The 13,965-nt window shown below is 48.3% G+C and overlaps 2 protein-coding genes across 2 annotated transcripts; both read right to left on the bottom strand.

The window, feature by feature from the left end:
• On the bottom strand, positions 1-4,722 carry plxdc2a (plexin domain containing 2a). The gene is made up of 15 exons (XM_067252921.1): positions 4,671-4,722; positions 3,996-4,219; positions 3,587-3,730; positions 3,301-3,370; positions 3,078-3,200; positions 2,862-2,980; positions 2,555-2,654; positions 2,233-2,328; positions 1,992-2,073; positions 1,752-1,812; positions 1,434-1,650; positions 1,048-1,086; positions 511-671; positions 352-417; positions 1-162 (listed from the first exon to the last, which is right to left on the bottom strand). Exons 1-15 carry the CDS (start codon positions 4,720-4,722, stop codon positions 1-3), a joined length of 1,716 nt encoding a protein of 571 aa, XP_067109022.1.
• Positions 4,723-6,506: 1,784 nt separating this feature from the next.
• Positions 6,507-11,871, bottom strand: si:ch211-106h4.4 (MAM and LDL-receptor class A domain-containing protein 1). Its single transcript, XM_067252922.1, has 17 exons — positions 11,814-11,871; positions 11,520-11,735; positions 11,291-11,410; positions 10,996-11,157; positions 10,737-10,828; positions 10,479-10,649; positions 10,077-10,259; positions 9,863-9,971; positions 9,349-9,567; positions 9,043-9,221; positions 8,713-8,947; positions 8,133-8,292; positions 7,788-7,902; positions 7,363-7,471; positions 7,094-7,190; positions 6,874-6,946; positions 6,507-6,707 (listed from the first exon to the last, which is right to left on the bottom strand). The coding sequence occupies exons 1-17, from the start codon at positions 11,869-11,871 to the stop codon at positions 6,675-6,677; spliced, it is 2,331 nt and encodes a 776-aa protein (XP_067109023.1). The 3' UTR covers positions 6,507-6,674.
• Positions 11,872-13,965: the final 2,094 nt, after the last annotated feature.

A 13,965-nucleotide genomic window follows, 5' to 3' on the forward strand; every position in this document is an offset into this window, starting at 1 on the left:
TCAGCACTGGTCGGTAACCAGGAAACACTCCCTCTGGTCGGGGACAATGAAGCCGTCCCTGTGGTCAGTCAAGTTGTAGCTCTCTCGGCGGTCTGTTATGATGAAGGCCTGTCTGGGCTCCATGACCACCACGCTGCCTTTCTCCTGCCCCACAGCCTCCACCTCCTGCCCCACGGCCTCCACCTCCTGCCCCACGGCCTCCACCTCCTGCCCCACGGCCTCCACCTCCTGCCCCACGGCCTCCACCTCCTGCCCCACCGCCTCCACCTCCTGCCCCACGGCCTCCACCTCCTGCCCCACGGCCTCCACCTCCTGCCCCACGGCCTCCACCTCCTGCCCCACCGCCTCCACCTCTGCATACGAAGGGTTCCCAGACCCCCGACGGAACTTCATCACCGGCCAGTGGGTGGGCCTCCTCTGAGGAACGAAGGAGTGGATGAATGAATGCATGGATGAGTGAATGAATGGATTTGGTTTGTAAATGTCTTAGAACAGTCAGGTGGCCCTCACCTCTATGAAGAACAGGCTGATGGTGGAGGTGGGGTGGTTGTACATGTAGACGGTCATGAGGACGGCTGTTGCCATGGCAACCATTACCAAGACGATGCCCACCAGGAGACCAGTTTGTAACCTGACCTCACTCTGCTCCTCCGTGCTCTCCTCCTCCTCCTCTTTCTCCTCCTCCTCTTTCTTCTCCTCCTCTTTCTTCTCCTCCTCTTTCGCCTCCTCTTTCGCCTCCTCTTTCGCCTCCTCCTCCTCATTCTGCACGGTAGCTGCATGGTAGGCAGTTTTAATCAAAACAAAATCAACTATATTTAAGTCATCACAAAACTCTGTACAGGGATGACAATGAGTTTGACTATTATAGTTATATACTACATTGTTATGTAGTACAGTAGCTACAGTATAGTTATGTACTACGGTGACTATCTGACAGATATGCAGCATGTTAAAAGTAGATGAAGATACAAAACCACATAAACTAACAACACAAAAACTATACAACTACATGAACAACCAGACATTTGTGGGGAATCTGTTACGTACGTAGTTCCTCTGGTGTGTGCAGGGAAAGCTTTGTTTCATCTGAAAGACCATGGAGAGATTATTATTTGTTTAGATCATGGCAGTTGTGAGGAAAACATCATGACATTTATTTCTTATATCGAGAGACAACATGCACTGTTAGATGAATGAGGACAGTATGCATTGTGTTATTATTAGTATAGTGTGTTATAGTGTGTTATTTCGTGTATAAGCTGTGCTATGAGCTGACAGTTGGCTGGGAAATATCTGCTGGACTTTTCCCTCTTTCACTCCCAGCATGTTTTCGAGGTCTATTAAAACCACACCTCAGATACTTCCGTACAACAAGCAGTCACATTCAGCACTTCAAAATAAAAGTTTAATTAAAAACTTTAAATGGTACCTACCCCCTGTAGGACTGCTGGTGAAGGGGGGAGGAGAGGAGAAGGTCGAAGTGGTTGTGATTTTAGCAGTGGTGGTAGTGGTGGCAATCGTCGTCACGGGGACAGAGGTTGTGGTCTGTTGCTCCACCGTTGTGGTGGCAACGGGAGTGGTTGTCATGGCGAGGCTTTGAGATGCGCCGAGTGTTATGTTCACCGCCTGGACACAGATCTGGTCCTTTCTCTGCAACAACCCAGGAAGGTGTGTTTGAACACCTTCACTTTAAAATCTTTTGAACTTATTTAGTGTGGGTGATGTGGTCAGGTCAGCATGTGTGTGGCTACCTCCTCTAGACAGCCCTGGTCTACCCACTCCTGACGGTTCCTGTCAAACCCACTGGAGCATCTGACAAACACATCATTTCATGAGTACATCTAAACCACAAGCTGGTGACAGACATAGAACCAACACAGAGAGTTGAGGCCAAGCAAGCAGGCAACTTTCTGGGTGACAGTCTGACAGGAAATGAGTCTCGACAGTGAAAATACCAGTAAGTCAGGGTCTTTTCCCAACACTGTCCATACCTCTGTAGGCGGCGACACCAGGAGCAGTTGAAACCAATCTGAGATGTAACGCACGAACCACAGCTTGAGAACTGTAGACAGGCTGAGAAAAAAGAAGAATTTGACAGAACAAGATATTAATAATAGGCTTAGCGTAATGCTTTTTTCATGTCACTATAGGAAGTTTTTCAATAAATATGAACACAAAAAAATATGAAATACTATTTCACATAGATATCCAGATCTGTGGAGTCTGACGTACTGGGGTGAGGCAGCATCTCCACTGCAGTAGAGTTGGAGATCTTGGACTTAAGGATGTCTACTTTGTGATACTCGTAGATGGTTCTTCTGCGAACATCTGGAGCAGGACACGGATGGACATGTCAGATCACTCCCTCCACAGACTCATGCTCAGACAGCCTTATCTAGCCTCACACAGCCACACACAGCCACACACAGCCAGACACAGCCACACACAGCCACACACAGCCTCACACAGCCTCACACAGCCTCACACAGCCTCACACAGCCACACACAGCCAGACACAGATTGAGAGGTCAGGCACGTGGGACATGGGACTCACTAGGGAGCTGCTCAATCTCATGGAGCACCACAAAGGCATCTGACAGGCCCACCTTGACCGGGTGATTCACAGCACTGATCCCACTGATGTCTATGGGAACCTACAAACGATGAGAGGAGTATTTCATTTACCGCTGGGGCTAAACTGGACAGGATGTAAGATATATTCTGTGTATGGACAAGAGTACTAATAGCTGGATCAGATATGCAATTGGTCAATCAGATCATGTTCGCTGTCGTATTTGTGTTGCGATGTGTTGTGTCTAAAAGGGGGATGAGAAAGAGGTGGAAAGAAGGGATCGTGTCACCTCTCTGTAGGCAAAGATGATTCTGCCATCCTGGTGGAGAGTGGTCTGGAAGGTGAAGGTCCCCAGGCTGAAACTGTCCTGGAGGTGAACACGGTCCCACTGCACCACCAGCGCTGTGCCTAGCATGCACACACACACACACACAGCCCTATTTCTTCAGTCAAAAAGACATTGAAAGCTCTCTTTTTCCTCACTTTCTCACTCTGTATCTTTTACCGTTGTCAAAGTAGAAGACGGTGGAGTTGGTTGACAGGCTGGGGTCAAAGTTGGCCATGAGGGGTGCGATGTACTGTGTGGCGGTCAGCATCTTGTGGATGACATCTCCAGTATAGATGAAACCTGTGGAGGAATCCATTTCATGAGGAGAGCACCTCGATCCACAAGATATTTTCAGAATAAAAGCATGTCCACAAAAGCTTAGTTCATGAGGCATCCTTACCTCCAGTTGCCACTGTGATTTCTCGTAGTATGTGTCCATAGAAAGGAAAATCGAAGGACAGCTTCACTCTCTGAAAAATAAAAACACAAGAAGAAATTATATATTGGAAGTTACGATAAGGTAAAACAGCGTTATTATATAAGAAAAGCAAAGACACAGCAACAACAAAAAAGTAAACCCATATTTAGCATTAAACAGTATTACAGTATAAAGGCACCACAGGGTAATCTGATCCCCTCCTCCCCGCTGAGCTCCCCCTTCCCAGGATACAGTACAGGGCCCGTACCGCTGCCTGTCTGTGTGTGCTGGACAGCACCCCGTGGACCTTCCCTCTGCCCTGGTCCATGTCCACCACGTCCACCCACAGTTCTCTGCCCGCCGCGTCTGCAGGGCTGTAGATCTTTGACGTGTAGTAGCTGTGGTCCATGTCCTGGGATAAACACAAACGCTGAAGCTAGATCTGCACACTGCTCACTGTGTCTGTGTGTCCTATATGAGGGAAGATTTCACAATCGTCATAAAGTATTTGTTTAGCCGACGCTTTTATCCACAGAGACATATAGTTGGGGGGGATTTGAGCCTGCAACCTCTTGATTTGCAGACGAATGCTCTACCAGTGATGTACACCGTCCCCTCAAGTAATCCCCTTAGTTTCAAGTTGGTGATGGTTTGGTCAAAGTGAGTTTTCTGTTTACTTCTATTTTGGTGCTGTTGTCGTGCCCTGCCTCAGTCAGTAAGTCAGGGTCTGGCTCCGCCCCATCCTGATCGCGGTAGTGTCCTCTCTTGTCATTGGTCCAGTTGGGGACCACAGGCTTGGGATTGGACACAAACCTCCGCCACCTGCGTCTGGTTGACAACGTGTTGACAGGCACTCTCTCCTCTGGAGACGGCATGCCCAGGACGTTTACATAGTAGACCCCTGAGGACAGAAGAAGGGTCAACTGTTAATATCAACATCCGGCCTTTCTGTTTTTAAATCGCGGTGAATAAAGGAAGTTACGGAGCTATAGTGACAGCACGTGAGTCTCAAAGTGTTGTTGAAACAATGTCAGGAAAAACATAAGTATCTACACCAGTCTTCTGTGTTCTCCACCATTTACGAAATAATGTGTGTGTGTGTGACAAAAACAACCCTCCGAACCTCCTTCAGTGGACAAATACACATTATCACCCCACAATGTTAGCACTACCAATGACAGAGGTGGGTCCCAGCCAACTCCTCTTCGCGGCCCAGGGTGAAAGCATGCCTCACATTCTTCACACACACTGGCCAGGGCACACTACGGGGGCCTGGGACGGAAGCGTGTTTACATTTCCGAGAGTGTCACACCGTGTCCTCGCGGACATAGAAAACGAGTCCTAGCGGTTACTTGAGGGAGTTGAGTGGATATGTTCGTCTTTCAGGCTGCGGTTTAGATCCATCACTAGGTCATCGTTATGCGTGTGAGAGCTTATACTAGGGTTGAAGGAAGATGGTGGCATCTCTGTATGATCAGGAAACTGGAGAATTCATAATGTCAGACGTCTGAGAACAGCCAGTTATCTTATAGTCTTTGTGAGTCTATTGATATAGTGAAGGCGCGTCTGTCATTCTCATCCTTACCAACAGGCTTTATAAACACCCTTAATTTTGCCCCAACACACACAGATACGCACATGCATGCAGCCCAGAAAAGACTCACCATTAGCAGGCTTCGACTCAACCTGGCTTAATAAACAGAGCCAAACTATGAATATTCCCGTGAGAAAGTTGAGTGTCTTCGCCATTGTTAGCGTCCACATCTGTCCCATCACTGGAGGAGCCGCGTCTGGGTGAACTGTCAAATCAGACCCAGGATGACAATACCTATAGCTACGTCATGCGTCAAAAGCCAAAAAGACTTGTCACTTTGTCAAACTAGAATGGGAATGTCTTAAACAACCCGCATGGAAACGTACGACTAATGTAAAATGCTAGTTGATAACCGATTTTCTAGTCAGCCTACTCAATCGGCAGTATTGGCAACTACCAATGAGACACTTTACCAATTCCCCTTTTCAAAGTTTTGCATCTGTTAAGGGAGGATCATTCCAAGCACATCGATATCCTTTTCTGTTTATGCTCCTCTGACCTGCTGAGGGAGGGTGTGTGTCAGCTTGGAGAGTTCAGTTTACGCGCCCTCTCGTTGAGTTTGCGCTATACCCACCCACGTCCTAGAATGATGTGTAGTCTGTGACATACACGAGTGAAAAGCACGCAGTCGGCAAGCTTTAAATATTGTTTCACGGTTTTAATGAACCATCCGGTACTGGAACATGTATGTAGGCAATTCTTTCACGACTTCAATTTCCATGTGGTATCTTTTCCTTTACGGGGATTATTGTTGGGATGTTGTTGATGTGTGCTGGGTACCAACTTGTGTGACGTCGGTTCATATCGTGAGAATTTCTGTTCCTGTATGCCTACGGCCTGGTGTGTCTGTGTGCTCGCTTGCTTGGAAAATATCTGCAAAAGTCCAATGGATTATGTGAGAGTGTGATATGTCTCGTATGGCTGAGAAATCGATGCAGCCGCAGTGTGTATTTAAGTGTGTGTGTGCGCGCGTGTGTGTGTGGACTAGCCTAAATTTGGGGGCATGTCAATGACGTCAGAAAATCCGTTACAACAGTGTGTTCCGAGGTAACATGGTAGCCCATACACTGTTCTTTTGTTTGACTGTTCCAAATCTTTTCCTCTCTTTTCCTATTCTTCTTTCTTTTCCTTCTTTTTCCTTCAGTCTTTTCTCTCTCTCTTTCTTTTTCATTCTTTCACAAAAAGTATACAGCCAATTCGTCAGCCATATTGTACAGTTCCTACGTGGCATGAATGAATGATTCTCCTCCCAGTAACATCCTACATTCCTTCAGCATCCTTGACCTGTGTCTCTTGCATTCTTGTCCTCTTGCCGTCTGGCAGTAACAGTCTGAGGAAGTCAAAGTGTTTACTACCATGTCTATGTGGCCCAGACTTGACGTAGCCTATTTCTCAAACCTTGACCTGGCTAGCAAGCTGGCCCATTAATCTCTTAATTTAGCCTTCATGTGTCTTTAGTCTCCATTCTCCCAATATAAAACAAACTCGACACAAAACAAATCTGATGCAGCTTTATTTAATGGAAAACTAAACACTTATCTAAAATACAAAGATACAAAAGAGATATATTATGTTTCTTCACAGAGAACCCACTAATATATCACTGACTACTCTTGATTATGTTAATGAATATCATTATTTCCCAATATCGTTATTCAAATGATGAATAAGTTGTTTTACAAATACACATACTGAACTCCTTGTTCTTGAGTGTTCTATATACCAATTACAGGTGTATTTGAAGGCAGTGTTGTTTGAAGAATTATATGTCCGATTCGCTTCCAAAATTGGAGTTCTGAAAACAGGCATTTAGTTGAGTTATTTTACAATGTTTACCTGAGAAGGCAGAGCACAACCTAATATTATAATAGTACTAATAATTACATTCATAAATGTCTTTTTGTTACAATCTAACATGTTCACTGGGCAGATTATACTGTGACTAGTGAGATTATACTTACATATACTCTGTTGACATGCAGATCAATAACAGACTCTTCATTCATCACTTCATTGTCAATGAGCTTCGGTTCGCTGTTAAGGAGAGGAGTTCTCTTGGTAATGTACAGTACCAGTCAAAAGTTTGGATACATTTTCCCATTCATCATTTTGACTCCCAACATCACAATGACAGAGGTCACCGATGACATAACAACAATGCTATCTAACCACCCCCCGTACCTGCTGGAGCGTTTCCTCTGAAGAACATAGAGGACCGAGACAAGAATCACCACTGCCAACACTGTGAGAGACACTCCCAGACTCACTGCCAAAGAATCTGCAGCACATTCAAACACAATAACAGCACAATCAAACACAATAACAGCACAATCAAACACAATAACGGCACATTCAAATCTAATAACAGCACATTCAAACAATACCAGCACAATCAGAGAAATGGCGTCCAGTATGCAGCACATTAGAAGGCATTGTGGAGGCTTCTTTACCGTCAGTGACCGGAGGATCAGTGAACCAACAGGGTCCCTGCTGTATGGTGATGTCATCCAGGGCCACATTCCCTACAGCGTCTCGTCCCCTATGGTGCACAAACACAAACTGGGCCGAGGAGAGGACACACAATCAGACTATCACATAGACGCTACTGTACACATGATATGGGGTGTAACTAACCCCTAACAGGAAGTAGGCACAAGGGGTTACCTCAAAGCTAAACACATACTGTACAACTGCTTGTATCTAGACTTGGAAAATGTTACGTCCTGAGGAAAAGAACTACATCGATATCATTCAGACTGTGGGCAGAAACATGATGTAGTTGTGATTTTTATTTGTTAGGCTAAACTGTCTAGAAAATGTTTCTTCTCAGATGTTAAGACGTAAACCCAGTTGAGGACAGTATAAGAGCAGATACCCAGAATGGCTCTTCTTGATCCACAAACACATTTTCCTCAAGCCAGACGTCTCCCTGGTTACCAGACTCCGTCCACAGCATAACCCCTGTACTGTCTCCGGTGGCATGTACTTCCCTGAATGATCAAGAAGAAAGAGAATCCTTAGTGATTATTTAATAACATGCCTACTAATAACATAACTACTTCCAATCAAGACTGGGTGAGATATTGCAGAAAGAAAATTGACAAAACGAAGCTAATCGAGTTGAAGTGCCCTTTTTCTAGAGAAATCCTCCAAGCAGCCAACGAACAAACAATGTTGAGCTCTACAGTGCATGGTCTTGAGAATCTTTCTGAGTGCGTACCTGTTGTTCCTGTACAGGTTGAGGGTTCCTATGTGAGGCCCATGCATGTGGTACCAGAATGTGACACAGCGCCCCCCAGTTATGGGCTGGAGTACTTCACTGTACAGCATGATTTTATCTCCCCACTCACCCACAGAACCGTTCGCGTACAGGTAGTAGCCTGGGAACACACACACATACACACACACAGAGAGAGAACAATCTGTCTCATTAACACATAATTCATCATCTTGACATGTCCTCTACTGTGTCAAGTCTATACGAAAACATATTCACTCATATATTTACATTTAGCAGACGTTCTTATCCAGAGCGACTTACAGTAAGTACAGGGACATTCCCCCCAGGCAAGTAGGGTGAAGTGACTTGCCCAAGGACACAACGTCATTTTTGCACGGGCATACACACAGGACTAGCACTACCATCAGAAAAATGTATTTCACTCTTATCTGCAACATACTATACGCTAACATACATTTCACATTTACATCTTATTCATACACAACAGCAGATGGGTTTTATCCGCAGCGACAAGCAACAAATCCAGATCCTGGTTCTGCAGTGTTTGTGTCCTACTGACCCAAGGTTGAGTTGAAGGTGTGGTCCACGCGGGGGCCCGTGTTGGGGTAAACCCCTCGGCCCCTCAGCCAGTCCGCCTGGTCCAGACCCCCCCCCAGGTTGCTCCAGCCACACAGACCGCTCTGGAAGTCACACAGGCCAGGAGGGGGGCACTGGGTGCTGGTTACCTGCACATCATCGAAGGCCATTTCCCCTGGCCCCATGCTGACGTCCAATGTCACCCCCTCCACCACTATCTAGAACAGAGAGGCCCAAAAATAGGGTAACGGTACATGGGTAGTCTGTGTGTGTGTGTGTGATCCAGGCTGGTGCGTCTGATCCAGGGACTCACCCTGTACGCTGCCCCAGGGAGCTGCAGCGTGGCCTGGGTGAACCTCCACAGTTGGCCCTGGTCCCCTTTGTGGGAGAGCAGCAGAGCTTGCTTTCCCTCCTCGGACAGCTGGTACACGTTCAGGGTTCCCACGCCTCTCCCAAACATGTGGTACCACAGCTGCAGACAACCCCCCTTACCTGCAGGCAACCAAGACACACAGGCGCACTCAAAACAATCGCATTGTCTCCAACGCACCAGCCCTATAGATAAACCCCAGCATATATAAGCGACTGTAGCACACAGAGCCAAAATGGCGGCCGTCACCTGCAGGGATGAGAGGGGAGGCAATCCGGGCGACCTGGCTGTGCGGGCCAGTGGCCGAGGAGGCCAGGTAGAGGTAGTGCCCGCTGGGGCTGTTAGTTGTGTGGTCTAAGTCAGGTCCAGTGTTAGGACTGGGGCTGGAACCAGAACCTAGCAGCCAGTCTTGGTTATCGTCACTTAGCTGTGACCAGTCACACATGCCCTCCTCAAAGTCACACACATCTGGAAGAGAGAGGGATCGACCTTTGACACGTATTCTCTTAGCAGACGTAGTAGAGCGAGGGCAGCAGATAATCAGGGACTAGAAGTGCACAGTTCTAGGAGTAGTACAGTGGTTAGTGCCAAAGAATGGCGTTTTACACAATATTGAAGGTGGACCAACGACACATAGTGCCTTGATGTGATGCAATACTAGTTTTGATCTCTCTCCACTGGTTTGTGTTGTGTTGATATTCTTACATGTCACAAGCTGAACATTGTTATATTCCCATAATGTGTTTCCAGAAGCAGTTCTTACCGCAGCCCTCCTCGTCCTCCCCTAGGGGGCAGTCTAGTTCGAAGTTACACTGGTTGCTGGCAGGAAGGCACACCACGCCTGGACTCCGCCAGCAGTAAAAGTCCTCAGCCTTCAAGAAATAATTGGAAACCAACCAAAAATTCTCTATGCGTTATGATTGGACAATGATAGAGTTGTGCTGTCCATCCCACCAATAGCGGGGTGGGTTACTCACCAAGCAGGGCCCGGTGGGAGGGATGGTGGGTGTGGTCTGAGGTGAGGGAGAGGAGGGGGGAGGAGTAGGAGACTCAGGCAGCGGGGTGTTGTTAGGATCAACAATGCACTCAGTGGAGAAGGAGATGTCATCCATGGCAACCAGACCTCTTTCACCACTTCCTCTCTGATACTGGAACACGACCTGCACACACACACACACACACACACACACACACACACACACACACACACACACACACACACACACACACACACACACACACACACACACACACACACACACAATCTCAATGATGAAATGTCTTCCTCACTCATGATTCATGGTTTTTCTTGAAAACTGTCTTGTCACGAGCACGCACACACACAAAAAATCCAGTCAAAACTTGTCCTTATCTCTGACCTTGCTACTTTCTGAAGAGGAGAAGGTGACCTCTGCCCTTTGCCAGCTGAAGCCTGCCATTGGTGAATTTCTGACCCAGAGCAGAGTATCATCATGCCCGCTCTGTTGCCCTCGTGATCTCACAGTCAGACTGGCCGACTCGTCGTCCTGGCTGTAGTAGTAGAATCTCACCTGCAGGGAGAGAGCAGTCGAGACTAAGTCGAGTGTCTTCATTCATGTTTAACCTGTTGGAAACGAAAAGGTTGAAGGAAAACTCACGCTGCAGTTGGGGCTGGGCAGCAAAGTGTTGGAGAGGACCTCTGATGTCTGCCCCATCACTGTCAGATGTTTCCCAGGGATGACAAAGTGACCTGAAATGTTACAGGACAAATTCTATAGCTACATTGAACACAATTTCACTGATTTGGAAGTTGAATGTGGTGTGTTTGTCTGTGCGTGTGTGTGTCTGTGTGTTTGTGTGTGTGTGTATCTGTGTGTGTCTGTGTGTGTGTGTGTATGTCTGTGTGTGTGTATCTACCTGCCGCCGTGTTCAGGGTGTGGTCCCTGGGGGGCCCGTGGTGGGGCCAGGCAGTCTCCCCCCTCTGGGGGCCCCACTCCCCCCCTGGCGTGTCCACACCACTGCTTCCCCAGGAGCACAGACCCTGCTCAAAGCTACAGAGCTCCAGAACACCATGCTGCTCTGAAGACAGAGAGGACAGAGGGAGAGAGGGAGAAGGAGAGAGAGAGATTGGGAGAGAAAGTCAGAGCTTATCGATATGCAATCAACTCTCAGCATGTTCTCTCCTACTTCCTGTCCTGTGTGACTTAGTTACCACAGCGAGTCTCATCAGATCCATCCCCACAGTCATCGCTGAGGTCACACACTCTGCTCCGGGGCACACACACACGGTTGGAGCAGGTGAACATGCTCTCTGGACACACGTCCTCGGGTTCTGAAGGTGTGGAAAGGCAGTGAGAGGTTGTGAGGTAGTGTTATCTGTTTGGTACTGTAGCATGTTTATTTTCTTGCAAGTGAGGACCTTTTAATCGCCTGCCACCTACCAGGAAGAGAACAGTTGAGAAAGGTGACGTCATCGATGGCAATGTCGCCCAGATGGCTGAAGGTTCTGGTCGCCTCAAAAAGGATGGTGAAGACCTGAGGGGTGCGTCCCACGATGACCTCGCCGTGACCCCAGGCGTCCCCCTGGTCACCTGACAGCCACCAGAGGGGCGTGGTCCTGGGACCTTCCTTAAGGAACACCTTCAGCTCCCCGATACCTGTTGGAACACACACACATGGTACACCAGACACACACACACGCACACATGCTGTACACACAAATGCTTTGAAAATACCTGTGCCAAACATGTGATAGTAGAACTCCAGGAGACAGTTAGAGCCGGCCTGTTTCATTGCAGGACTCTGCAAGGCTGCAAAGCTGTTCTGCTCTCCTCTGGACGCCTCCACTACCATGTACCAGCCTGAAGGAAACACACAAAACCAAGACAAGAAAACTAGATCAATATAAAACAGCTGGATCAGTATAAAACATATTTCATATCCATTACTATAGTGGATCTTTATGCCTGTCTCTTTGTTGTCTATTCTTCCATATATAGACGGTCACCGATCTTAGCCAGAGGTTCAGTACTGTCTCTGCGGAACAGACCAGACTAGAGTTTCATCATGGGAACTTTAGTTTTACCGTACCCAGATTAGTGCCCAGGGTGTGGTCCATGGAGGGGCCCGTGTTGCCGATAGCAGTCCCATTCCTGCCCCTCTGCCAGGCAAACTGGCCCAAACTGGTGTCCTCCCAACCACAGGTCCCATTCTCAAAGGTGCATTCTGGGAAACTTTCACTCGTTCCGTTGCCTGCAGGACACAGCACCCAGTGGACTCTCATGTACGGGACTGTCATTGGTGACTTGGTAAGCTGGTATGTACAAGTATCAATTGGCACCGTCTGACATGGTTTCTAGCATATGTCACACAACCAGAAGTCTCTGATTCTACCTTGACAAAAACCAGGTGACATGAAGACATCATCCACAGCGATGTATCCTCTGTCTGTGGACTCTGCTTCTATCAGCACCTGGAGGACAAGAAGCGAGTCAGTACCTTCCATTCATGTCTGTTCACGTGACTGATTCTGGAGGAAATGACGTCGCTATGGTAACTCTGTGTGGGCAGTGGACTGTCGGCACCTGGAAGGGGGCGCTTTTCTTCACTGAGTCTGAGAACTGCGTCCAGCCGGATCCACTGGATCTGCTCTCGAATAGCAGCTCCTGTCCTAGAGGCTCCGAGCGCACATACACACGCAGGGTACCTGAGGCACTGCAGGACACAGGGACAACATCAGAAGAGATTTGTTATGGATGTCGGAAACATGGCTTAACAGAGAGCTAGCCTATGCTAACACGACAGATGTACAGTGATACAATTGGCCCCCTGACATGCTAACCCAGCCCTGTGAGAGAGACAGGAAGGTGTCTGGACCTGTTGTTCATGTGGTACCAGAAGGTGAGACAGGTAGCCGGGTCTGTCTGCAGGATCCACTCTGAGACCACGACAGCCTGACTTGTGGGGTTCAGAGGCTGGGCTGGGCTCAGTAGGAACCGGCCTGTAGGACCAGAGTGCATCAGAATGAAGGTGAGCATAAACCCGTTATGGTGAGGTGAATTGTGGGGCTGCATGAATGTGGCTTTTGTTGAAGTTGAAAAATGAATTAGTGCTGCTTTGGTGTTTACTGCTTAAGGGAATTTGTTCATGTCTTTTTCTGACACGAACAAGATAAAGATATCGTACAAAAACAACCGAACCATGAGTCGTTGAAGGATAACCGAGCCTCAATAAATACCCCCAAAACAGAATCATTATCATCATCAATGATATTGATATTGTTCCAGTTCTTTCTACCGTCATTCCTTAAAGTCCCTCATCTCACCTTCAGGTGTCTGAGTGGTGTGGTCAGTGGGAGGGCCCCGGAAGCTTCCGTCAGCCTGGACCCAGGAGTGCCCGCCTGTCAGGGCCTGGCTGACCCAGGTGCACTGCCCTGCCTCAAAGTCACAGCTGCCCACCGCAGCACAGGCCCCCGCCCTCATGGACACGTCGTCCAGCCGCACGGTGGAGCTGGAGTCTGGGGCGTGCCTGGCTCTGAACACCACCTGGGGACGGGGGTGGGGGGGGGGGGGCGGGGGGGGACGAGAGGAAGGGAGAGGGGGATGGACAGAGAGGAGGAGAGAGACGAGAGACAGGAAGAGACGGGGGGGGAGGGATGGACAGAGAGGAGGAGAGAGAAGAGAGACAGGAAGAGACGGGGGGGGGGAGGGATGGACACAGAGGAGGAGAGAGAAGAGAGACAGGAAGAGACGGGGGGGGGGGGGGAGGGATGGACAGAGAGGAGGAGAGAGAAGAGAGACAGGAAGAGATGGAAGACAGGAGGGTGAGACAACAGACAGCGATGGACTTATCGAAAGAGACAAGTGATGGATAGAAAGAGAGAAAAGT

The sequence above is a fragment of the Osmerus mordax genome, chromosome 16 (genome assembly GCF_038355195.1).
Source record: "Osmerus mordax isolate fOsmMor3 chromosome 16, fOsmMor3.pri, whole genome shotgun sequence".
NCBI lineage: Eukaryota > Metazoa > Chordata > Actinopteri > Osmeriformes > Osmeridae > Osmerus > Osmerus mordax.